The 24,466-nt window shown below is 39.7% G+C and overlaps 2 protein-coding genes across 7 annotated transcripts in view; one reads left to right on the top strand and one right to left on the bottom strand.

Annotated features, from left to right (window-relative positions):
- Window positions 1–3,531, top strand: part of LOC145443621 (4-galactosyl-N-acetylglucosaminide 3-alpha-L-fucosyltransferase 9-like) — a 132,618-nt gene extending 129,087 nt beyond the window's left edge. For 3 of the 5 annotated variants that reach the window (XM_080321571.1, XM_080321561.1, XM_080321585.1), the window contains exons 5-6: window positions 772–1,281; window positions 2,746–3,531. In XM_080321571.1, coding sequence (XP_080177697.1) covers window positions 772–1,281; window positions 2,746–3,010 — 775 coding nt within the window. In that variant the 3' untranslated portion in view covers window positions 3,011–3,531. Of the gene's footprint in view, window positions 1–21; window positions 139–771; window positions 1,282–2,745 lie in introns of all 5 variants that reach the window. The other 2 variants (XM_080321565.1, XM_080321578.1) reach the window with 1 other exon arrangement.
- Window positions 3,532–11,115: 7,584 nt separating this feature from the next.
- Window positions 11,116–22,694, bottom strand: LOC145443673 (uncharacterized). 2 transcript variants are annotated; one of them, XM_080321610.1, is made up of 5 exons: window positions 22,343–22,694; window positions 22,213–22,275; window positions 18,347–18,463; window positions 15,195–15,433; window positions 11,124–12,407 (listed from the first exon to the last, which is right to left on the bottom strand). In XM_080321610.1, exons 1-5 carry the CDS (start codon window positions 22,620–22,622, stop codon window positions 12,213–12,215), a joined length of 894 nt encoding a protein of 297 aa, XP_080177736.1. In that variant the 5' UTR covers window positions 22,623–22,694; the 3' UTR covers window positions 11,124–12,212. The 2 variants fall into 2 exon arrangements, with proteins under 2 accessions (XP_080177745.1, XP_080177736.1); XM_080321619.1 differs by lacking the exon at window positions 18,347–18,463 and having other exon boundaries at window positions 11,116–12,407.
- Between the last annotated feature and the right edge of the window lie 1,772 nt (window positions 22,695–24,466).

Raw genomic sequence — 24,466 nt, 5'->3', positions numbered from 1 at the left:
TCATTTTTGGTTGCATTTCAGGCGGAATCCGAATCAATATTGGATATGGCGTTGCGCAGAGGCACCAACGTATATGTCTAGGGACAACTGGCTACAACAGGCTGATCAAATTGGATTCAACGCGTCACTAACCTACCGGTAGGAACTGGCGCGCTGACGATATCTCGTATCAGTGCAAAGCGATTACACAAGAGCTACACTTCGATTGTTTATCGACATTTTAATTATACATGAATGGATATAAGTCATGTTTCAATGATTCATACATATTAGGATATTAGAGAGTCCATGTTATAAAAACTTATAAACTATGAAGAAAGGAAGGATATTTAGAGAGGCATTCTTTTCATGTTAATTGCATAGTGAATAATTCGACCTGTACCACAAAGAAACAATTTTGCAGGCCATCGTTAATCAAATGTTTGCATATGTTTAATAGTTATATGATAGTCATTTAACCGTCACTGTGGCATGAAAGTTGGTAAGTTAATTTCTAATAATGTTGGAGTAGGAGTTGGAGTCGGTATAATGAAAAGGTCTGTAGTCGGAGAGGAGTTGGAGTCGGTGGTACAATTTACCGACTCCACAGCCCTGATTTTCAATGAGATGTGGTCTGTATCATAATTAGAAATATAAGCATTGCGACTCATAATCTGCCCTACTGTGGTTTGAAACGTGAGATGTTCCTACAATTATGCTCGTTACATGATATTGGACTTCTGTACGATGTCGTATCCCAATATTAACACTTCGATATTGTACCAACCACAGACGAGACTCGGATTTTCAATTGAGTTACGGAAATGCAACAGTTGAAACCGGAAATGAATTGGAGAAGCCACTGGCGAATAAGAAGCATCTAGCGTTGATCGCAATTTCAAATTGCAATCTGACTCCGGGGGCCGTGGTCAGACTTTCGTATGTCAAGAAATTGCTGACAATGGGCTTGAAGCTGGAAGCATTCGGGCGATGCTTTGGGAAAACACCTGTTTCTCGAAATGACTACATGAAAAATGAAATGATAGAATACACATCGCAATACAAATTCTATTTCGCATTCGAGAATTCCTATCATTGTAAAGACTACGTGACGGAGAAGTTTTTCCGTGCCTTAATAGCCGGAGTCGTACCGGTTGTATGGGGCTCTACTAAAGAGGTATACGAAGCACATATCCCCGCCAGCGGATTCATTTTCGTGGAAGACTTTCCATCTATGCAGCATCTGATTGACCATTTGAACTACTTGGATCGCAACGACACCGCTTACCTGCAATATTTCAGGTGAAATATACTTTTACGTAAGTAACAATAATATGCAAGTCCCCCGACCGTAATTTGAATTTCACCAAATTCGAATCCCGTGAATTTAAATATATGGCTAACTTTACTAAGGCACAGCTACGGACGCCATAAATTTTGGTCCCATAAGTAAAGATGTGATAATCCATATAGATCAAAACATCGCTGGGCAAATGTTTACGAGCACAACTTGAAGATTTTTAAAACAACACGTTGAGGATGAAAGAGCAATAGCCTGAAATCAATGTAACTATTCATCGTCGTACAAAGACATCGCAGTAATTCGTTACTTGGTCATGTATGTCAACTTCCACGATTTGGGGTACTATAGGCACTTCACTCTCATATACCATTTGGAGTTGAGTGTAGATGCGGTCAAAGCAGTCAGCATTGCTACTCCAGTAGATGCAGAGATGATATCGTAAATTGATACTCAATGGGGTGTACACGCCGCCATTTACAAAATATGCTCAAGCTACTTCAAGGAGATGTCGAAAATAAATGGCGTGAAAAGTACTCAGGTTTATTTGTTGAAAAAGTGAATTTCATGGACGAACGCTTCAGGTAGTCAGTTGTATGTGGCTATAAGTATACTTTCACAATTGCAAGATGTATCTTCTCGTCTAACACGAATGACTAATGAAATGATGTGAGACCTGATACCTGGCATGAGTTGCGTGTGACGGTTCTACGATATGATCTATAGCCCTGTGTTTTCCAACATTTTTCGACTCGTCGCCCCTTCATCAATTTCAACACCAATTTTCTTTCCTATAATTGCGGATCCGCAAAAGAGGACATATAAACGGGAAATTTATTCACCTAAATCTGATCGCTGGCGAACTTAATAAAATAGGCAATGTTTTGAAGTGATAGGTTCTCGGAAAATCTGTGCTCCACGTCTACTTTCCGTTTAGTTGACTCTTTTTCGCGTCATATGCAGAATAAGTCGTCTTCACGTGCGTTTTTTTAAGTGTAAATTAAATATATCTCACTGGACGTTTTAAAATTGCCGCCCTTCTCGCCCCCTTTCGTATTTTCGCCCCCTTTTTTCTCAATATCGCCCACTGAGAGACGATATCGCCCACGTTGGGAACAATTGGTCTGCTGGTCCATGCCGAAACCTATCCTTTGAGGATGTACCGTGAAGCTAGATTTACCTCCTTTGTGACACTATACGAAAACTCTTATCAAATGCAATTTCTGTGACTATTTAAGCGAAAATGAACTATTAGTAACATACAAATTAATTGTCTGCTGACTCGATTCGGGCCTGATAAATTTCAATACTTTAAGTCCTGTAACTCAGAACCGCATACCGAGTTTCATTTCTGACTGCGTCACATAATGGAATATGAGATTTGTTGCTTAATTGCATACGAATATGGACTGCAGTAGTATAGCTAACAAATATATATTCTATTGATCATAACAATGGTTTTCCAGATGGCGGACCGAAAGGCGACACCACCCGCATTATAAAAGAAGATATCACCATTGTCAAATATGCCGTTTTCTGCACGGAATACGCCTTGACGATGCATACAAAGTTCCATATCGGGACCTTAACAAAACAGATTTCCCTATTACAGGGCCACCCAAGCGACCAATGTCAGTGTCCGTTCGTAAGTTATGGGCGGAAAAAGAGAATTCTGATTGTCTACAAAAGAATCTTCGTTTGGACACCAACGGCAGAATAGTCGCCGAATGAAATCTGTTTTAATTTCATTCGTTACCTCCGTCACATTACCCACTCCATCGCTGGTAAAGAGAATTCTTGTGCAGTCCCGGGCGTGTGGAGCCGCCAAACAACATGATGGAGTTTCCAAATGGCACAGAATCGGTGGCGCTATTGGCGATAGTGGCTGGGACGTGTTTCACAAATTTAGCGACACCTTATTCTAGCCCAGTGCATTTCAAACTTTTTGACCACCATATAAACTATTCTTACAAAACAAATTTCACCCGCACAAACAAACCGAAAATTGTTATACAATTAATATGAAGATACTCAGCAATATTTTGTTTAGATTTGTAACAAGGCTATTGGCGACCGGTTTAGGTCATCAATTGACAGCTTTTTTCGGTCGCTTTGATTTCAATTATAGTGCACTAAACCTGTTTTCCGTCAAATAAGTGTTGGCTTTGCACGAGTACTTCGAGTGGTTGGATGGCCATGTCTTTATAGCAACCATGGAACACTCCTATCCACATTACAACGTATTTTCCGCGGGCGAAAAATTCTTGCTGGCAGAAATACAATTTTAAGAGTATGACGTAAAGGTCTCGGAGGCTGCAGTTAGTCGAAAAACTGCAAAAGCCACATGCCTGATGGCTTAGAAAATAAGCTCCAAAACTATCAAGTAAAGTATGCACATGTGATCTCGCTACCTTATTATTATTTTCTTTATTCACAGTAAAACTGGTCAATACACACGTAATCCCCAAAGGAAAATGACGAGATTAAAACTTCATTAATACAGTCAAATTACTATTCCTATGCAATATACGAAGAGGTCAGATTTCAGAATTACGGTAGATGAAGAATTAGAGCTGCAAGAGGTTGCAGAGCAGAGGTAGAGATGATTGAAAATGTAGAATCGAAATTACAGAAATTATGCTGTGATTCACGCTCACATGTGTAATTTTAGTCCAGTGGCGCAGTCAAGGCCTTCCGAAAAATATGCACAATGCCCAATAACGCGATCTTTTGGATCATGTCGAATCGAAAGTTTCCCGGAATTTGTTGGATATGTCTCATGAGTTTTTTGCTTACGGCCCTAGTAGCGCCAGTGACTAGCGGCACAATGTTTATTTTGCATCGCCACATTTTTTCACATTCCATTTTGAGATCTGCGTATTTCGATTATTTTCCCGATTGCTTTTGCAGTATGCTTTGATAAGCTGGGACGGCCAGTTCGATGAATAAGCATTCGCTTCTCTTTTTTAGTTTGATTATCATATCCGGGCGGTTGCTCCTGATTTCGCGGTCAGTTATAACTGGCACATCCCACATAATCTTTACTTGGTCGTTTTCTGTTACTGGGTGCTGGGCTGTAATCATACCAATTTTTTGTCGATCTGTTGATGCAAAAATGTTTGCATAATCCAAGATGAATGTAGTGACCAATCCTATTGTGTCTCCATGTATATTCGGTAGCTGCAGTTTTCCGTGGCACTTATCACCTGTTAAGGTCTTGTGCGCCACGGACGCAAATAAGTTCAGGAAAATTCAGGAAAAAGGCACTCAGCTACCTTATGATATGCCGCTCCAAATTGTGTTGTTTTTCTTCTATTTTCTTCTTCAATTTTACATTTTCAGTCCCGCGTGTAAATCAGAAGAGCAAAGAAAGTCACGATACCGCGTGTTCAGCTCTTTAGCTCAATATAACTTGAAAGTTCACAGCAGTACAATAACCTTAAAGCAGTGCTTCTGAAACTTTTTAGACCGCGACCAAAATTTAGTTTTAGTGGCATCTCGTGACCCCAGCCTCGCGTATGAAAATATTGCATTTTGATATCATAATAATATACGATTACCGTATTTTAGGAATCTGAAAGGAGAATACATTTTTACAAAATTTTCAGACTTAGAATACTTGAGTAAAATCCTAAAACAATGGTAATATTTCCGACTTTCTGGTCAGTTGACTAAAAAAAAGGGTCTGCCGTTATTTTACCGCTGATTTTCCATATCTCGGTCCAATTTCCACCTACGTTTAACCCAAATACTCAAAAAAGAGGACGAATTCTCAAAAAATAGGATATTTAGGCGTCCTCCGAGAACACTTTCAAAAAAGTCAAAAAAGAGGACAAATCCTCTTAAAAGTGGACGTATGGTAATCCTATAAGAGTATGCTACAATTTCACGGGCATATATGACATAGAGAACGCGCAAACGACAATTGGGAACAACACAGCTCTACCAAACATGCCTGATGCATGCGGTTTCAAATTGGGGTTGACTATTTTCCTCTACGCGTCGCATTTGTACAACTGTATACCCATATGGCAAGGACGGGGCTATTCGGTGCCGACTGCCAACCATTTTGACGACCGAGCATATCAATATCGAAAGTTTTGGCGAACCAACTACGCCCACTTTTGTTGCCTCTTGTGTTTTTGGTACCGCGTTTTTCCAGCGGTATGTTGGCCCAAACTTCACGTCGACGCGTGTCGCGACGCAAGAGGGGCTGGCCTCGAAATAAGTATGTCCCATAGGACCGCTACTCACTCGTTGCACACCCCTAGACCATCCCAACGGTCTTCGACGGTGTTTCCCGGGGGAAACAGTCGGACAAATCGTTCCATGAATTCAACCCGATTCGTGTATTGCAAAGGTCGGTACACTTTCAGAGTAGCGGCCTGATCTTTCACGTGGCCACTCCCTGACCACAGAAAAATATGTGGCCACCAATATCTCATGACCGGCCCCGAGCAAGCGGTTTCTCATCGCCGGCCACAGCGAATTTCGCGGCCAGACATACGAATTCATCATGGCCGGCCACCAGCTCATGGCCAGTTCAAGATTTCCACGCAGCCAGTTGGATCAGAATTTGGCATTTTCATCTATTCCGACTACTTGAAGATATCTTCTCTATTTGCACTACGTATTTAGAGACTAGGTTTGCAGTCCACTAACGACGCACGTTCAAAAATCATATTATCATCAAATTTAATTAGTAGTTCGGAGCTGGGTTTAAAATTGAAACACCTTTACACATGTTCACCTCTACTCTGTGTTCGTTGTAGAAGTTAAAATAATTCTCCATGAGCATTGAAAATTGCTACGCGACGGTGCGTTGTAAACTAGGCTATTACCAAATCATGAGTTCCTTAAACCTTCGAAATAGCGTAATAGTACAGCGTCCAAGTTATTGCTTGGCCAGACCAATGACTTGATGGGGAGAAGCGCTTAACGCACTGGAATAGTGTGGAAAGAAAAGTGCTAGCGCAGACTCGATAGACAAGGGACGGGCAACATTCGGCCCGCGAAGGGATTTTGACCGGCCCGCAGGGAGTATCTACCCTAAAAGAGAAATTCTATTCTGAAAGTATTGACAAATTTTATGCGTCACAACATGAATCCAAGTTTGACAACCTGAGAAAGATGGATATGACACTACTTGCTCTGTTAGGGTGTAGGACGTATGGTAAGCCTACAATACTTTGCAACGGAGCAGCAGATATATTTGTTTCTCACAAATTATGACATCGAACACTGCTCTGATGCTATCTTTTTCGATAAAATCCATTTATCTTTAACATGGGTGCATACGTGTGATGTGCCACTGAGCTTCTCTTGCTGACTGCTGACACAAACACATTTAGATTAGTTACCCTCACAGGTGCGATTGTGCAAGGTATCATTTTTCCATATTCCATTTTCATTGCCCTTGATACCTCGACTTTCGGTTTCTCTTCTGTATAAGGAGCTTCAATTGCTTTCTTCGATAAAACAAGCCATTTCACTGCACAACGAGACTAGAATACTGGAGGGAAAATGCTAGTCAGTATTGTAATGACTGTTGTGATGTCTGTGCATAAATTCGGTACGGTACGGTGGTTCCGTGAATTTATAAATACAGCTCGTTTATTTCGCATTGGCTTGGCGGTTACTGACGTGTGGTTGCTAGTTTCTCAATGACAAAAGTCATGCTTATCCATAAAGATTCTGGCCGTATCAAAAAAGTACTGATCCGGCTCCGATGCGGTCCGGTCAAATTGAAAAAAATCCGGCTGGATATCCAATCCGGCTCCGGTCCATGCTCCGCACTAACATGGTGTTATGGTCGACGTATCTTAATATCCTAATTGAAGCAAGACTGATAAGTAGTACAACTTAAAAATTATACTCGAGAACACCTAATTTGCATACATGAGGTCAAAATTTGGTCAAATTAGTTTTTTTAGGTCAAACAATGACAAAATCTTGACTTTTTAGGTCAAAATCTTCTCGGTCTTAGGTAAAAAAATCGATATACTGATCACGGACATCCAATCATGAGGTAACTTCCGATTTTAACACCATTGCTTCAAATGCATAGTAATATTACATAGTAAACGAGGGCTTTTGAGACGCAGTGTCATTAAATTTTCTCTTTCTTGAGTAGTTACTCTCAAGAAAGTGCGGGTCGGAGTTGCGGAATCACATGGCTGGAGTAGGAGTTTGTGAAAATGCCGTGACTCCGATTCCAACTATTTTCAAAACTAACTAATTGGTTACAAATGTTAGTAAAAAGTGCCGGCGCAAATAGAAATCGGTGTTCACTCTTTAGAATACATCTGCCCGGTCTAGCCCAGGCCTCGTCGACATTGTCGGCAAAGCTGTTCGTGGAATTATGATAACATTGGATTGTTCCAGTCGATACATTGGGTGACATTTAAATAGTTAGCATGTATTTCAGCATTGTTACAGAATATTGCATGAGTATCAATTCATGTAGGCCTACATTGTTTTATACCTATGACGGAAATGCAGGGTTGGAACTAGCAACATGACGTCCCGTGACGTCATAGGCTCACGTTCATGTTCAAAAGGTTTGCGTTCACACTAACCTGAAAGTTTCGGGGGCTCGAACCATTCCTAGCTCATAGTATTTGGTTCGAGATCGATGAACACATCCAGAATTCTCCTCTGTGATTGGCAACGGGTAAGATATCGGGTTTTGTTTTAGTGCTTTGTGTGACTAGCCTACTATAAATCAACTGAGAGGGTGGTAGAGATTTGCTCATATTAAACTTAGTACTGCGACAAGCTCTTAACCTAGGGTTACCATATTTTGGAAATCTGAAAAGAGGACACTTTTTCAGTATTTTCAGACTTTCAATACAGGAGGTAAATCCTGAGAAAATGGTACATTTATTCCACTTCGTGATCGGTTGACTAAAAAAAGGTCAACTTTCTGGCTCAACTCCCGAAATATAGTTTTTCTTTCACATTATCAGTTGGTAGCATTAAAAAAGGTCAACTTTCCAGCTCAGCTCACGAAATGCCAGCTTGAGCGTTACTTTAGTGATTATTTACCGTATCGCAGTCCAATTTTGCCCTATATTTAACCTAAATTCGCAAAAAAGAGGACATAATCTCAGAAGGGAGGACATTTGTGCGTCCTCTGAGGACAATTAAAAAAAATCCTCTTAAAAGAGGAGGTATCGTAACCCTATCTTAACCTTAACATGAATGGGTAACAACACTAAGCAGTATCATCCCTTATAATATGATGAAGAAGAAATATTCTGACAATTTAATTTTGTAGCATTCAAATACAAGTTTATTTCGGTAATCATTTTACCCAAAAAGCTTCAAAACATCTTTAATGTACAAAGTGCATATCACTCTCAAAAGCTGTACGGTATCCTACAGTGCCTTTTAGATTTCGACACGCAGTGCACTGTCGAATACGATACCTAGTTCAAGAAATTTTGTGGAAAGAAACCAGAGATATCAATATAAGTATCAGTTTAATAATATTTTTATATCATCTCAAAACGCCACAAAACTGCGATACAATAAAAAGACAGGAAGGTGTCGAAACGAGTAGCTAGTGTGACGGGAGTGTTATAACGGGGAGATGGCAATCCAAAAGTACGCAAATTCATTTTACATGAATTAAAATAAACCACTGCATTCATGGAAACATGGTCGGTGGGTATTTCGCGATGAGTGCAACGAAAAGCGTTGTGTTTTGACAGATTTTGTCGAATGTCAGTTTACAATGAGAACTTAGGGATATATAGAACTATTGTTCTACTATATATGCATCTGTCCTTACTATACTATCTACTGTGAGGCCATTTTTCTTCAGCATCTCCTGAGCCCATCGCCGTCGTCTCGCCCCCGAGCGTATCCGCCTCTTTCAAAAATCTTAATCACCCCCTGAGGGGGGGTTGCTACAGACAAGGTTCCGAACCACTGGTGTAGATCGAAGGAGATGCAACAGTCGTTTTCAGATAACTTTATTATACGACCTCACGACACCAGCGTAGACAAGAAGGAAGCAAACGATGTATATTCATAAGATTACATAGCATAATTTGGATGAAACTGGATTTTGCACAATTTTGTCGCAGTAGGGTGGGAAAGGGATTTTATTTTAAAATTTATTTCGGATATTTCCGGACTAGGTATTGCAGAAGCAGTATGGGTGTTTCGGTTTTATCGTCGCTGTTTGATCGCACGGAGGGGATACTGCACATTTGGTGACTTTTGTTTGATATGGTAGAGGCCAAACGAAAGCGTTATAGACGGTTGATCCGGGTATTCAAATATGAATTCATGGCGATTTCGAAACGTCCTGAAATAAAATCTGAAAATGCGATAAAATAAGCTATTTTTGGTATTTTTGGCGTACATGCCTTATGGATATGGCCCATTTAGTAGTGGGCCATATAGTAGGGTTACCATATTTTGGAAATCTGGAAGAGTACCCTTTTTCAAAATTTTCAGACTTACAATACTGGAGTAAAATACGGAAAAAATGTTACATTTGTCACGACTTTGTGGTTGGTTGACTATAAAAAGGAAATTTTTTCGGCTCGACTCCAGAAATTGACACTTCTCTTGACTTCTCCGTTGGTTGACTTAAAAAATGATAATTTACTGTATATCAGTCGAATTTTATCCTATATCTAACTAAAATTTCAAAATTTTAAAAACGAGGACTAATTCTAAAAATAGGACATTTGGGCGGCCTCCGAGGACACTTTAAAAGAATCAAAAAAGAGGACTTATCCTCTTAAAAGAGGACGTATGGTAACCCTACCATATAGCGCTGTTTTAAGTGGGCCACAGAGCATACAGCCGTGTTTTTTAACTAGGGGTTAGACCGGGGGTTGTTTTCGTTCATGCTGGTGGTCTCGAATATGTTGACCTTTGTTTATATATCAGCCTATCAAAGTTAGAGGTGGGACACAGAATATTTTCAAATCGGAAATTGGGCTAAAATATATTTAAAAAAAGGGTTGGGAGCCACTGCACTGGGTAGCCAGTAAGTCTGATATGCTTTGATTGAACGTGGAGTATTTAAGTATATTATCGTTATTACGGCAAATTATTTATGTATGACAGGAATTCTCGAACTGGGGCACTTGTACGACCAGCGGTATGCGATAGATATTTGGAGCATACGAAAACAATTTCCTTTTGTGGCATTGTACTGGCAGATGATTATTATGGGAGTTTTTCGGACCGGATATTGCTCATTTTAAGAATCCAGATTCGGAGTCGGACCAGAGAATTGAACAACAGGATTGGAGTCTGACCAGAGAATTTGTCGATCCGATCCGCACTACGCCATGTCGACCTAATTGTTTCATTTGACCGTTTATGATTCAAAATGAGTGTTCTAGTTGAATAAATATTTCACAACAATGGATTTTGTATTGAAAAAAATATGCAGACAATGGGCCGTCTACAACGGTAGGGCTATAAAGTAAGCTACAAGCTGTATAATATCAAATGATCAGTTTACCGACAGCGCAAAATCTACGATACAAAGGAAATGCAGGGGTCACAAAAAATGTTGACTTTGTAAATAATTTTTTGACCTAACGCAAAATTTTGACTTATTTTGACTCCATGCCTCTTCTTCACTTCGCCTTGGCCTAGGTGTGTGTCTGACCCGAAAGATGACTCCAAGTCGTTTCGACACCCTCCTATCTTTTCATTGTATCTCGGTTTTGTGGTTTTTTTGAAATGATGAAAATATTAATAAAACTGATTGATTGATTGAAAGCTGCAAAATTGAAACGTAATAGCTTTCCTGATGTCATGATATATTTGTCTTCTCGCATGGTGTGTATAACTCATTATTATGACAACTTATGCCCAGTCAATAACAATTTTATTCAAATATTCAAAAATATGACTTTTCGTTGCAAGCGTGAATAGGCTATAAATATTGACAATCAAATTAATAACGATGTATATGGTATTGTCTGCAAGGTCAGTGAAACAAGGCTTACCTGGAAATATATATAAAACCCATATTCGATGCTGCGAGCTACGGCGTCATCAAACACTAGGATGTTGGCTCGCGAGCACATTTGAGTTTGAGAACCCTGGCATATGCATTTATACTTCAACATGTATGTGCGTCGGACAAAAGAACTCAAGCTAATAATACCGTGTACTGTACACAGATAAATGCAAATACTTTTTTAAAAATTAAATGGTGTTATGCTAATACAATGTTAATGATCAAAAGTCAAGGACCTTTTTTTCCAGGACACGCCATGCCTGCTAGATGACGATACCTGTCGAACCAGCGTTTTACCGGGCCATATTTACTGCGACGAAACATGTCAAATGGACGGCAGTGCGTTGAGAAAGGAACCTCGAAACAAGCTACATAAATTATGTTGAGCGATACCTTCGTGAGAAGACAACTGTCACCCCGTATAACACATTTGAAAGGATTCTGGAATACCACTTCACGTTTTTAGAAATACAATTCTGGTCGGTAATCAGTGAAAATCTGAAGCCTATATAAATTTCTCAATCTCAGTCTCTCTTCATCTCTCTCTCTCACTAGAAGAAAATATTACTTTTATTTGACAAGCAAAAAGTAAGTAAGTAAATAACAATTTATGACGAGGCAGAAGTAGAAGTAGCGGAAATTAGATTTTATTGAGTAAGTATACTGTAAGTAGAGACAAATTACTTGAGTACTTGGAAAAATAGAAGCACTTCGCTACCGACCACCTCTGATTACTAAATAGAAGTACACATTAAGCAATTGGAACAATTTGAAGCTCAAGTCATTTGTTCGACGTTATGACATGTGCTCTCTACAACATTTCAATTTCTGCATCGAGACCGTATTAATAATTACCAATATGTTAATATTTAGGTCAACTGTCTCCGATCAACGTTTCGTCGGCGGCATTTATCCAGTTATTGCAACGAATGATCAGGTTGCTTCCTCGCACATCACTCCATACGTTGGGTAGGATTTATAGTAATTAAATAATCCGTTTGAACTATCTCCGTCACGTATGAGCATGCAAATGTAGTTGTATGACGACGTAGATTCTGGATATGTTGGATACCATTGAAATTGATTCGAATGTTTTTCCATTCCTGATCGGTACAGCAGAGTTGAAGTCTGTCAAAGCATAAATATTTAGCGCGATTATTTATGAAACCGATCACGGTTGGAGCAATATGTCACAGTTGCAGAGATGAGCATGGATTTGGAAAGGATATGGATTTAGAGTTATTTTTAACCTGGATTTGGACTTGGATATAAGATCCTTGATACTTTTACATTTTCATGCGACTTCTGAACAATGTTCAGTCAATCCCAGTGTTGAGCTGGTATGCAGGCATGGGGCGAAATTATTTCTCGATTTGGATTTGAGTATTCGGATTTAAATTTAACTAGTATCTGGAAATTTCCAATCCGCTCATCTCTGCACAGTTGTCGGTTACGATGACCAGTAGATGGAAATGGGTGATGGTGCGAAATCCTGGTTTTGAAAATTGTGACGTCATTTGCTTGTCCCGAAAAATATATCAATCGCACAAGTTTATCGCTTCCAGTTTGACACCTTCATTATAAATTTTCGTTCCAACTACGACACATGGCAACCAGTGTCGGGATCAAGTCACTACCTTCGAGTCACAAGTCATTTCGAGTCATTGCACGTTTTGACTCGAGTCAAGTCAAGTCACTCGATTTTTGGAGGTGACTCGAGTCAAGACGAGTCAAGTCAAGTCAAGTCAGGAGTCAAGTCACAATTCAAGTCAAGTTGCCTTTTCGAACCATGAAGCATAATTACATCATTGCATTTTGCTAGCTGTCTGAATTACAGATTGAGGGGTCATTGATTTTGTACCGATGAACGAATGTGGAGTTAAATATACAGAGAATAGAGAATAGAGAATAGAGAAACGAATTGATAAGATGCAATACATTACCCATTTAGACACATTGCTATGATACACTTCAAGTCTGCACCAATGGTTGAGGAGTATATAAAGTATATTCGATTTCAATTTTAATAAAAAAAGAGGTTCGGGTAAAATAAGAACGGAGAACAGAAACATCAAGTTTCTATTAATTCACCCTACTAGTAGTTTTCGACAACATAAGCTGAATGCTTCGATCAATTCGTTTGTGGTCAATTTATTTGTGAGAGAACAATGGAGGCTCGGTAAAATATTATTGACCAAATTCATCCATTACTCAGTAAAACGCACGATCATTGAATGATTGGTCACTCTCACGGGTTAGTGTTTCGCGAACAATCCGAACATACGCAAGATACAGTGATTTTTATCGACACTGATTAGTTGATGACTTGGAATTGACTCGTGAATTTTGCTAATCACGACTACCCATGCCTGCCGTAACTCGACGTATATCATACTTTCATGTCAGTTTGAAGTCGTGCAGCGACTCTAAAACGCCAATAATGCCTGCGTATCTTCCGAAAATAGTACCAGCCGACAAATGCAATATGACCAAATTTTACCTCACTTCGACCGCTACATTCCAACAATTATGAGCTCATAATTAGATTCAGCAACCAAAAAGTAGCCTATGTATGAAGCAACAAAATTTTTGACGAGAATTATTTTTGAAATTTGTAGACCAGTGCTCAATAGGCCTATACGCAAAACGTTTAGGATTACGCTTCTGTCGATTGTTATAATAGTTAATCGATTGCGACTATGATTATTTGAATGCTCTGTAATAGCCGTAATCGATTACGATAACAAATCACCCACCCATCACCCCATACCTGCCTCCACTTGTCGAATTTCGTAACTTGATAGCGGTGCTAAATGCTACAATACGACTTTAAAACACGTATTATTAGTGTTTCTAACGAAATGAGAACCAACCACTAACAGTAAAATCATATGCAACAAAACCAACTCTCACATTATTTTAACCGCAACATTTTTATACGGTAATGATTCTACAACGAATAAATAAAATGATAATTTTACCATGAGTACAAAATGTGAAAATAGTAGCTTTCTAACCCGTCGATCGTTGCTATACCCTATTCATGACAATTGGTCCGAATATCCCAATTTGAGAAAAATAGAGCCATCCCCATAACCTCTTATCTTATGTATGGTCTCGATTATTTGATGTTGGACGAACCCATCAAACTTCACCCACGTTTGGATTTTCTAGTGATATTCGATAAGATTGATGTAAAATTCCATATTTTACGCAAATGTGGATATTGACCTCTCCAGTAAAGCTACACTCATGCAGATGTAGACCTTTAAGCAATTCAAAGTAATTGTTGCTTGCCATTTAGCAGATTAGTATGTTAGCAGAGTGCAAATGTAGCAAGATGTGCTAAAAGCGTCCCAATATCTGCCTTCAACTTTTCGACAACGAGTTTCTAGGCAAATACTTTGCATAGCGTATGCGATGGCGTTTAACGGTGTTCATCACAGATTGCACAATCGCAAATTTCCAAAATGTTATAGGCAGAAAATTTGAATTTAGACGCGTGAACACGGGGGTTGAATCGGCATCGCTATTGCAGTGAATTGCTCTTTATGCTGCCAACATAACCCAATAAGCCACGTCAGCTTTACACAAATTTTGTTCTCTACATAGGGCTTTCTTAATTATTCATTGTGAGCGTGGAGCTCCGATTACCATGAAACGGACAAATCAGACACCGAGCTCTTACCCGTGTAGCCTCAACTCTAAATACAAGGCGTGATTTATGCATAGACGGAGTGACACAATCGGTCATTAAGATTGTCACGAATTTTTTCGCCTTCTTGAAATTGACTCGAAATTGCATGATTGGAGATGACTTGATTTATCACGAGATAAAAATTGCAGTGAGTCTCATCACTAACGTAGCGACTTAGTCAGAAACTGCATTGCTTAGTAAGAAATTTATGCAACTACCGAGATTTTATATTCCATTCCCAACCAGACTTCGAAGACCGATCTACCAGCTGGCATCTTCCTGAGAGCGAAATCGTTCAACGATGTTTGTTGATCTCTATCATGAATTTCAGCCAGCAGAGATCCGTGTTTTGCGCATTCTGCAACTGCTTGATCATAAGTCACATCCTTTGATGATGACAAATGAGGAAGAGTAAAACATTTTCCAGAATATGGCAGTCCTTCTCGTCTTCTGCAGTCTGCAATGAAGAGTATAGTCCAGCTCTTGAATGGCAATATCGTCACAAAGATCATTGACACAATAGAGAGTGATTGTAGTCAGCCGCACAAGTAACATCATATGTTACGTCACACTGAGCCAAGCTCATTTACACGACAACGATCCATTCTATCCATTGATATAACGTATATGCGTTTGTGCATTCGTTAACCAGAGTCATAGTCGTGATAAGGCAACTTCCGAGAATCGGGAGTAGCTTCTCGTCAATACCGACAAACATTTGCATTCCTCCCTGATATTAATAGGTACAAAGAGGATTATATCAGGTTTTGTCATTTTACTCAGGATCGAAAAATATTATTCATATTTCTGGGATAGTCAGTTCTCTTCGAAGCGCCCTATTTTCCAAAACATTATGTGACAAAACAAAAATTACGATCAATAAAAGAATGTTGTATAGTGTTTATAATGCCGATTGTAGTAGTGGCAAGGTTTTCTCGTTAGCGACGTCGTATATTGTAAAGTCATGACGAGTCAGACGAGGTCGATCCATTTTTTACATCCAGTCCATGGCCATATTACCAATTGTATCCTTAGAGTCTAGTTAATGACTAGGGCGATTTTGTTACCTAACAAACGGAAGACTTTGACCAAAAAAAGGAAACTTTTTACATTTTTGACTGAAAAAAAAAATTGATTTTGAGCATATTTTGCCCGCATTTACGTAAATTAGATGTTTTCCCACAAAATGTTGGAATTGTAATACTTATCTTCATTTCTGGTTAGAACTGACTATCTTTATCTAGTAGTTTGCCCCGATAAAAACTTTTTTGACTAAAAAACAAACAATTTTTTACACGAAATGAACTTTATTTTAACGAAATCTTGACCCATGAAGAATTCCAGTGATTACATCACGCATTATGGCAGAAATAAATAAAATTTATTGAAGCACAACAATAGATACTTTCCTACATTCTCGGGTAGAATGTAGGGAGTAGCTTGCCAAGAATTGGGAAAGAACAGCAGCAGTTGTTGGCTGACAATACTGAGGTTGTGCGTACACTGTTGGTGACACACCGTGTTGCTTCATTCTGACGATGTTGTCTACATCACAATTTTTCATCATGCGCTTCTTGATATAGGAACTATGCCCACGCAGTCTTGCTTCAGTTATGATATTGCGGTACGTTGAGCATAACACCATGTCCAACTATTTGTTTCGTTTTACCGTTCATGATTCACAATAAACAGACAACGGACTGTCTACAACGGCAGGCCTAGAAAGCAGACTACAAGCTGTAAAATATCAAATGATAAGGTCAGCAACGGTGCAAGCATCAACGATATAAACGATATTCAGTTTGCAAAAAAATTGACTTCGCCGACAAATTGGACAATTTTTTCATTTAACGCCACAATTTTGACAAATTTTTGACTTATTTTGTCATGTCAAAAAAGTCGCGCAACTAATTGCTTAACAGAAGTCATCAATACTCAAGTGGCCCGTGCAATCATTGGTGAACCACCTGTGGTCCTTTGATCTATCATAGGTTGGATGTCCCTGTTTTGGGGTTTTGCACCACCAATCTAGCTATACGTCACATTGCCAATTAAAATATCTAGAGTCGTAACTTCCGCACCGAAGACGGTATAAGAAATATCTGAGGGTAAAATCTTTTTGGTTCATTTGGATCAATTGTGCCTAATGGGTTGCATTAAATATACTGATGCCACATATTATTCACACTTCGTGAGATTCGTCCAACTATATTACTATGGTCATTTTGTGTATGAGTTGTAACGAAAATAGGGTGTGAACAATGAACATAGATCGTGTGCTAGCCCTTATTACGCAATTTTGTTCGCTGTCACAGAACGGTTTGCCGGATTTCGTTTTCGCAAAAGCGCTAGCCTGGCCATAGGGAAACAAGGAAGAGAGAGTTTGTGAGGTTAAGCTGTGTAAGATTGAAACTGCATCACAGAGACTAGCAATGTAAAGGCTACTTTAGGGTCATTCAAATTTTTGCTTTAAAAATCGGGTAGCGTAGCAACAAAAGACTTTAAAATGGTCCGACTTAAGTCATAGAAAGCTTTCGAATGCAGAGGATGTACAATATACAATGAACAATGACTAGTTTTCAACATTAATGATTAACGTCAAAGTTAAGTAACAGGTCTGAGAGAATATTTGCTGCGAAATTCCGGCTTGGTTCATTTCCTCGCCATCGTAAAAGGCCGCAACCTTAGTCCGCAATGGGAGACTGATCTCGACGGCGCAAATCGTATTTCGGAAATTAAGATGAAGTAACTGATGTTGCTCGTAATTCAAAATAATCCGAATATTTTACGTGTGCTATAACTCCGTTCACAGAACTGCGCCTTACGGCACTAAGTCAAATTTTGAGTCTTTACATTCGATTTCATGCATGTGCAGAAAAGTGAATTAGTTTAAATGTAGTTTTATAACAATGCGCTTGCGATTGGTGTCGTTCGTATTGCTCGAATACCATGAGGCGATCAGACCAGGCGATGTAATAGTTTGGCATCGTCATCATTTTAAGTGCCCCAGTGAGTTCAATCCCGATTTTCTTCATTTCGACATGTTTTTATTCACGTGTTAATTTTTATCGATCGAAAGTGGTCATTCTTCGACTCCATGATGTGATGTCACAGCAAATTTCCAGAAGCAACTTGGATGAACCGTGTTGCAAATATAGTAGTATATCTTCCTGAAATAATTGTAGGCTATTGTTAAGTGACTCGATTTACAGTACACGCGACATCGACATATGTAGGCTGCCAATAGGGCCAGCACACATTGTGAACGGAATTTGGCATCATTACCGTTAGAGCTCGATTTCAATGATTCAGAATTGTTCACAAATAGGTATAAGGAAGCTAAAACCCAAAGCGTGGTTTAAATTTTAACCTGCTACTCGTGCTGCTGCTGCTGCTGCTGCTGCTGCTGCTGCTGCTGCTGCTGCTGCTGCTGCTGCTGCTTCTTTTCTTTTCATTGCGGTAAATATTGGCTTCAATTCTTTCCATTCTAAATTCAAATTCAGACTTTTAAAATAAGTTGGAGGAAATGTGTCCGCACATTGGATGAACCCTGATCGGAGTTGGAGTTTCATCATTCCACGTCAAAGGTTGATTCATTTCGATGTTTCAAGAAAGCATATCATTGAAGCACCAATTCAGTATTTGAAAAAGCTGAGCGAATTCCTTGCAGCAAAATAATGTAAGTCTCGAAATTATGTTCGAAATCGGCCTGCTATATTGTTAGAAGATGACGAAATAACGATAAAAAAGGAACAAGCAATCCATGAATCTAGGTTATCTATATCAGTGCTCTTCAACCGGGGTGGTCGTACACCCTGGGGTGTACCAGAATTTGCAAAGGGTGTACCACTCGGATGGGGTGTACAGGGGTGTACCAGATCCGAATTACAATGAGCCGATGGCTAGCTATCACAAAGGCAGGTTTATGGGCCAGTACAGGTTGACGCACAGGTTAATGAGCAATATACAGGCCGTGTTATTTTTGGCATTTCAGGAGCCAGATGCCAAAACTGCCAAAAATAAAAATTTCAAAATGCCAAAAATAAGCAATTTTTGGCATATGCCAAAAATAACACGGCCTGCCAAATTTTGTATTTCGTTCATGGTGTAGTGTTAACAGGACCGCGTTACAGGCGAGAAGAGCGTTTGTGAAAGGCAGGTTTCTTAATCTGGGTTCAGCCCACCCATTAGGGGTGAAAGCATGGTGTCCTAAATGGTGTGGGCACAGCGAGATTGAACGGCTGACTGCATTTGGTTTACGTCATACTTTCCATTTGTCCAAAGGCAATTTTACGACCATTTTTGACCGGCTTGTCGAGCGCTAAATTTGATAAAACGGGTATCAATGAGAAGCTGCCGCAGTACTGATTATTAAAATATAGATTATATTCTGCTCATGGAACTGGAACCCCCAAAATCAACCACGATTTTTGCATTGTGATCGAGTTGAACATTGTGACGCAACAAACTGTCTGGCTATTTCTGAGCTGCATAGTCTCGTTTTGCCAGACAGTCTTGTTGCGTCAATGTTCTTAAACAAGCTAACCTTCCCAGGACTCTTCCATGCGAGTTGGTAATATTAAAGCCACCTGAAGTGACAAAAGTCCTCCGAAAATATATCGGTAGACTAAAGGAGAAATGATAGTCGGGCTACTAAATAGAATGCGTTGAGATAGACAACACAGGAAACTCCTGGAAATGGATCGGGAAGAAAATTCTTTCCGCGATGAGATCGATGGCACTGGTGAAGTGATCTCTTTTCATGATGCATGGAAGCCGGTTCGGCCCTCCAAAGATTTTGAAGCTCTCAAAACCTTTTGTGGATGACTGGCAACATTCTTTCCCTCAACGGCTACTGTTGAAGCCGATATTTCCCAGATTCGCTGGGCGAGAAATGAATTTGGGAGAAACTTAGCTGACCTGAGTTTGGAAGCACTGTTACAGTGCAAACGATTTAAGTCTATTCAACAGCTGTAACAATCAGCTGTTGAGCGTGTTTGTTTGGCTTTTCTTTCTTTTTTTGTTGCTTATTGGCACCGATTACGATGGATACTGCACATTTTGTGGTTTCGTTTGATATTATTAACCTATGAAATCGTTAGGTTTTTTCTTCTTATTATTGTTTGTTGGCACTGATTATACGTGGATGCTGCACATTATGTGGTGTCTTTTGACAAACTAGCCCAAATAAAACGTTTTTGTGACTAATTCGAGGCTGAAACTATCTATTTAGAGGACGATGCCAAAACTGCCAAAAATAAAAATCGAAAAATGCCAAAAATAAGTTATTTTTGGCAGTTTTGGCATATGCCAAAAATAACACGGCCTGGCAATATAGTACGATGTTATCTCAAGTGTAATACTGTACACCGCTTGACTGTGATGTCATAAGCATTTCTCCTATTTATTTAGCCGTCGGCAATAGACCAATGGATCCGTTTGGTGTAGGAAAGTATGCAGTTAACAAACATGTTTTCAGCTAGTCATTTGTCTTTTAGTGATTTTTGAGGGAACCGCCGCGATAGCTCAGACTTCTTGAATCGGTACTTCCTACCCGACGTTAATAAATACCGCAATGCACATAAATGAAGTGACGTAGCCAGCCAGGGTCGAAACAGCTTCCATGTTGAAATCGAAAACCTTTTGTTTTAAAATGCCGATTTTATGTCCAATATTTCGCCATACATTTGCAATTTAGTATTTTGTTATTATTGATGCAAATTAACGACAATAGACTGTGTATAGCGGCATACGATCTGAGGTTACTGACATCTCTTGCAGCCCAAGTGCTACTATCGACTGTGTGTGGTGTGGGGCAGGCCTGATACGCAGTAGGCTGGTGCGCCTGCTATCATCGCTGATCTGAATTACCGCTTCTGCAGCAGTAACTTTACCTACTCTCTCCCCAATACTGTTACATTTAGGTTGATTATCGTTCGTAATGTCATGCTGTTTTGGGGCTGACACGAAATAAATTCCAATTTGCGTGGCGGGTGGCTTAACTGGCTGCGAATAGACTCTGTGACCAAATACTATTTTATTCAAATCCAAATTTTTTGACGGCAATAACTCCGCTTCTACTGGTCGGAATTGAACCAAATTTGAAGAACATCGTTTTTACAGACAACCTAATACTTTCATGGGTGAACAGTAAAATTTCAAATTTTTCGATATTTATTTTATATAATAAATAGAAACTTTCTTCTCCCGTAGCAATGCGGCTACCGGTTGGAATTGAACCAAATTTGGTGTGTAGGCTTAAGTTAGGTAACCTAACAATTTTATCAAGTAGCCAGTACGATTTGAGAAAAAAAGTCATTTTTGAAGACTCCTAATGAACAGGGGTGTACGAGTTTTGAGCAAACGATAAAAGGGTGTACCACGTCGAAAAAGGTTGAAGAGCACTGATCTATATGATCCGCGAAAAGGAAGATAGCGAATTGGATGAATAATAACATCAACAAAGAACCCTCAAATATCTACTACTTTAACAAATTGATTCCATTCATTGTGGTAAGATTACACTCATACCTTCCACGATACAGCATAGAAATTAGGATTCGATTCCATAAAATTAGCCAACCGTACCACAACGATAAGTATGTCGCCAAAGTAGGCCAAAGTCACAATGAACAATCCGGCATATCAACATATTTGACCCCATGGTGTATACTCGCCGCCAATGTTCCCTCTAAGCTGCGCACGTGCGCAAATGCACAGTGCTGACACGGTATCTGGGCACAGAAAATTTAAGATGCGCACAAAAAATCCAAAATGATGGCCTTTTTGTTTAGTTGTTACGCACTGTTGTCCAAGGGTCTGCGCAGTGAATTGGTCAGTGTGCGCAGACTCGTCAAACATCAGAGGGAACATTTCTTGCAGCTCCATGTCTTTGGAAGGAGGTAGGCTACAATTCGTGGAAATTATGTGTAAGTGGTGTGTTGCATGGAGTTGAATTCTAGTTGCCCGAACTTTGGTATGGGTATAAGTTTTGATTGTAAGCTTTGGCAATATCATTTGCAACGAAGATATAAAGTCTGTGCGGGCATCTTGGGTTTAGGTGAGCGAAATCGTATACAGACAAAATAAATAAATACAGAAAGTTTGGAAGAGGTGGCAACAACGATACCCTTTGCTTTATACTATTTCTTTAATATTGAAACTATTTTGGATATTTCATATCCGTTGACATATATCTTACTGAAATATGAATTGAAGTACAAAGCAAATGCATACCTGACAACAGAGTTGATAGATTTCTCTTCAGTTCGGATATGGTCGAGTTCATTACACTCATGGCTGTCAAGAAAATATAGGAACTTTACTGGTCGGATGCGAGTTTGGAATATTTTCATGAACGACTTACAATTCGCTATTTTCTCGTCGATGACGTCATCAACTCGGTCGTAGTCCACCCTACCTGGACTACCTTCGGTCCCGGGTAATCCACGAATTCCACGTTCGCCTTTTGAACCCATTTTGCCCGGAGGGCCTTGGATTCCTATGTGACGTAATCGAGTTTCAGCTAGCCCATCATCAGTAAAAACATCTTCGATGTTCTTGCAAACCAAATGTTGTTGGCTACTCGACACCACGCACCAGAACAATGCGAGAACAGGAATCAACATCGAGATGGATTTCGACATGATGCAACAAAGACTAAAACTGATCTGGAAAACAAAAATGGTTCAAATCACGAATCTGCAATGAAGACCCTGCGAAACAGTTTTTACCAGGGAATGAAATTGGCCTATACGTGAGCAAGAGGTGGCTGAAGTAATTACGAAGGCAATTCGGTTATAAGTAGAAGAGCAGAATTCTCCTCGATTACGAATAGAAGTGGTGCTTCGCCAAGTGAACCCAAATTACTTAATAGCCTAGTACAGTGTTGATTATACATAAATGCCACTTTTACTGCGAGTTTTGTTAAGAGTAATTTTCTCGTGATTTTCTTGCAAAAGAACTTGTCCCACTTATGACTGCATGACGACTGATGTATGTATTAAACATGTTTGTTTTAAATTGTTCTTTTCGTTGTTGTTGTTTTAAATGCAAAAATCATCATTACAATGAAAGTTTTCATCTCATGACAAAAGGACGCGAGCATATCATGCTTCAAAGCTGCGCAATTACTCTGAGAAATCGGAAGATAAACAATTATCATCCACCTCATCAACTAAAAGGTAATTGAATCACCCGAATACCTCTGTCCTTACAACCATAGACTCATGCTGTAACTGTAAGTTTGCTACTCTGTTATGTGAAAAGTAATCCGACTGCAGCGCCTAATATAGATAGATGGCGAAGATATCGCGTGACAGTTTGTGACGCATAAATAGAACTACTTGTGTTCCATTTGAAATCCCCAGAAACTTGATCGAGAATTGCCCAATAGATCTTTCAGGTAGCCTCGTATCTATACACGAATGTCATCACATAGCTAGGTGCAGAACACAATGGCCCCTATTCATGTTGAGGCAATGCACCCGCCTGAAGGAGAATATGCGACCTCAAGAAATTTCAAGAGTGTTCTTGTGCGTAAGTTCCCACGATATCGCTCTTGTGATGTTTCATAAACCAAACCCGCATGGGGCCATGGAAGGGATATTTGTGAAACACATAATAAATCCCATGAAACGTGATCGAGAATTGCCCAATGGATCTTAGAGGTAGCCTCGTATCTATACACGAGTGTTATCACATAGCTAGGTGCAGAAAACAATGGCCCCCATTCATGTTGAGGTCAATGCACTCGCACGAAGGAGAATATGCGACCTCAAGAAATTTCAAGAGTGTTGTTGTGCGTAAATTCCCACGATATCGTTCTTGTGATGTTTCATAAACCAAACCCGCATGTGGCCATGGAAGGGATATTTGTGAACCACATAACATAAAACGAGCAATAAAGCTGACGTAATGCTTTGCAACTGCAATAAGCAATATCCTTGTATTGAAAGGACAATGAGAGCTATAATTAGAATGGAGCCCTTCAAATGATATGGTCATTCATGATCTGTGACGAAAGAGACCAAATATCGCTATTTAGACCAGTGCTCTTCAACCGGGGTGGTCGTACACCCTAGGGTGTACCAGAATTTGCAAAGGGTGTACCACTCGGATGGGGTGTACAGGGGTGTACCAGATCCGAATTACAATGAGCCGATGGCTAGCTATCACAAAGGGAGGTTTATGGGTCAGGACAGGTTGACTCACAGGTTAATGACCATGCAGCACCGTAACTGCCACACCCCAAACCCCCAAATTGGGGAGGGGGGTGAGCTCGAAGGGGGGCCCAAATTATTTCGTGAATCAACATAAATTATAGCGTATTTTTTGAAAATTTATGCAATTTTTTCCAAAATTTAAAGTTGCCAATTATGTTCATTATTTGGTACTCTTCCCCCAAGAAAAAACACGCAACATTTATAGAAATGGACATATCGGCGTTGGCCATTAACACGCCACCACGCACCAAGATATATAATGATTT

The sequence above is a fragment of the Botryllus schlosseri genome, chromosome 1 (assembly GCF_051294905.1).
Source record: "Botryllus schlosseri isolate E-star chromosome 1, Bs_hap1, whole genome shotgun sequence".
Taxonomy (NCBI): Eukaryota; Metazoa; Chordata; class Ascidiacea; order Stolidobranchia; family Styelidae; genus Botryllus; species Botryllus schlosseri.
Note: the sequence above shows the minus strand (reverse complement) of the source record. Positions and strands in the feature narration are given on the sequence as shown.

Coding starts and splice junctions, on each gene's coding strand:
- LOC145443673 (XM_080321610.1), bottom strand. CDS start 22,622: ATGTCGAAATCCATCTCGATGTTGATTCCTGTTCTCGCATTGTTCTGG. Junction 22,276..22,342: donor CGACGAGAAAATAGCGAATT/GTAAGTCGTTCA, acceptor TTTTCTTGACAG/CCATGAGTGTAATGAACTCG. Junction 12,408..15,194: donor GAATGGAATATAAAATCTCG/GTAGTTGCATAA, acceptor ATGCTTTGACAG/ACTTCAACTCTGCTGTACCG.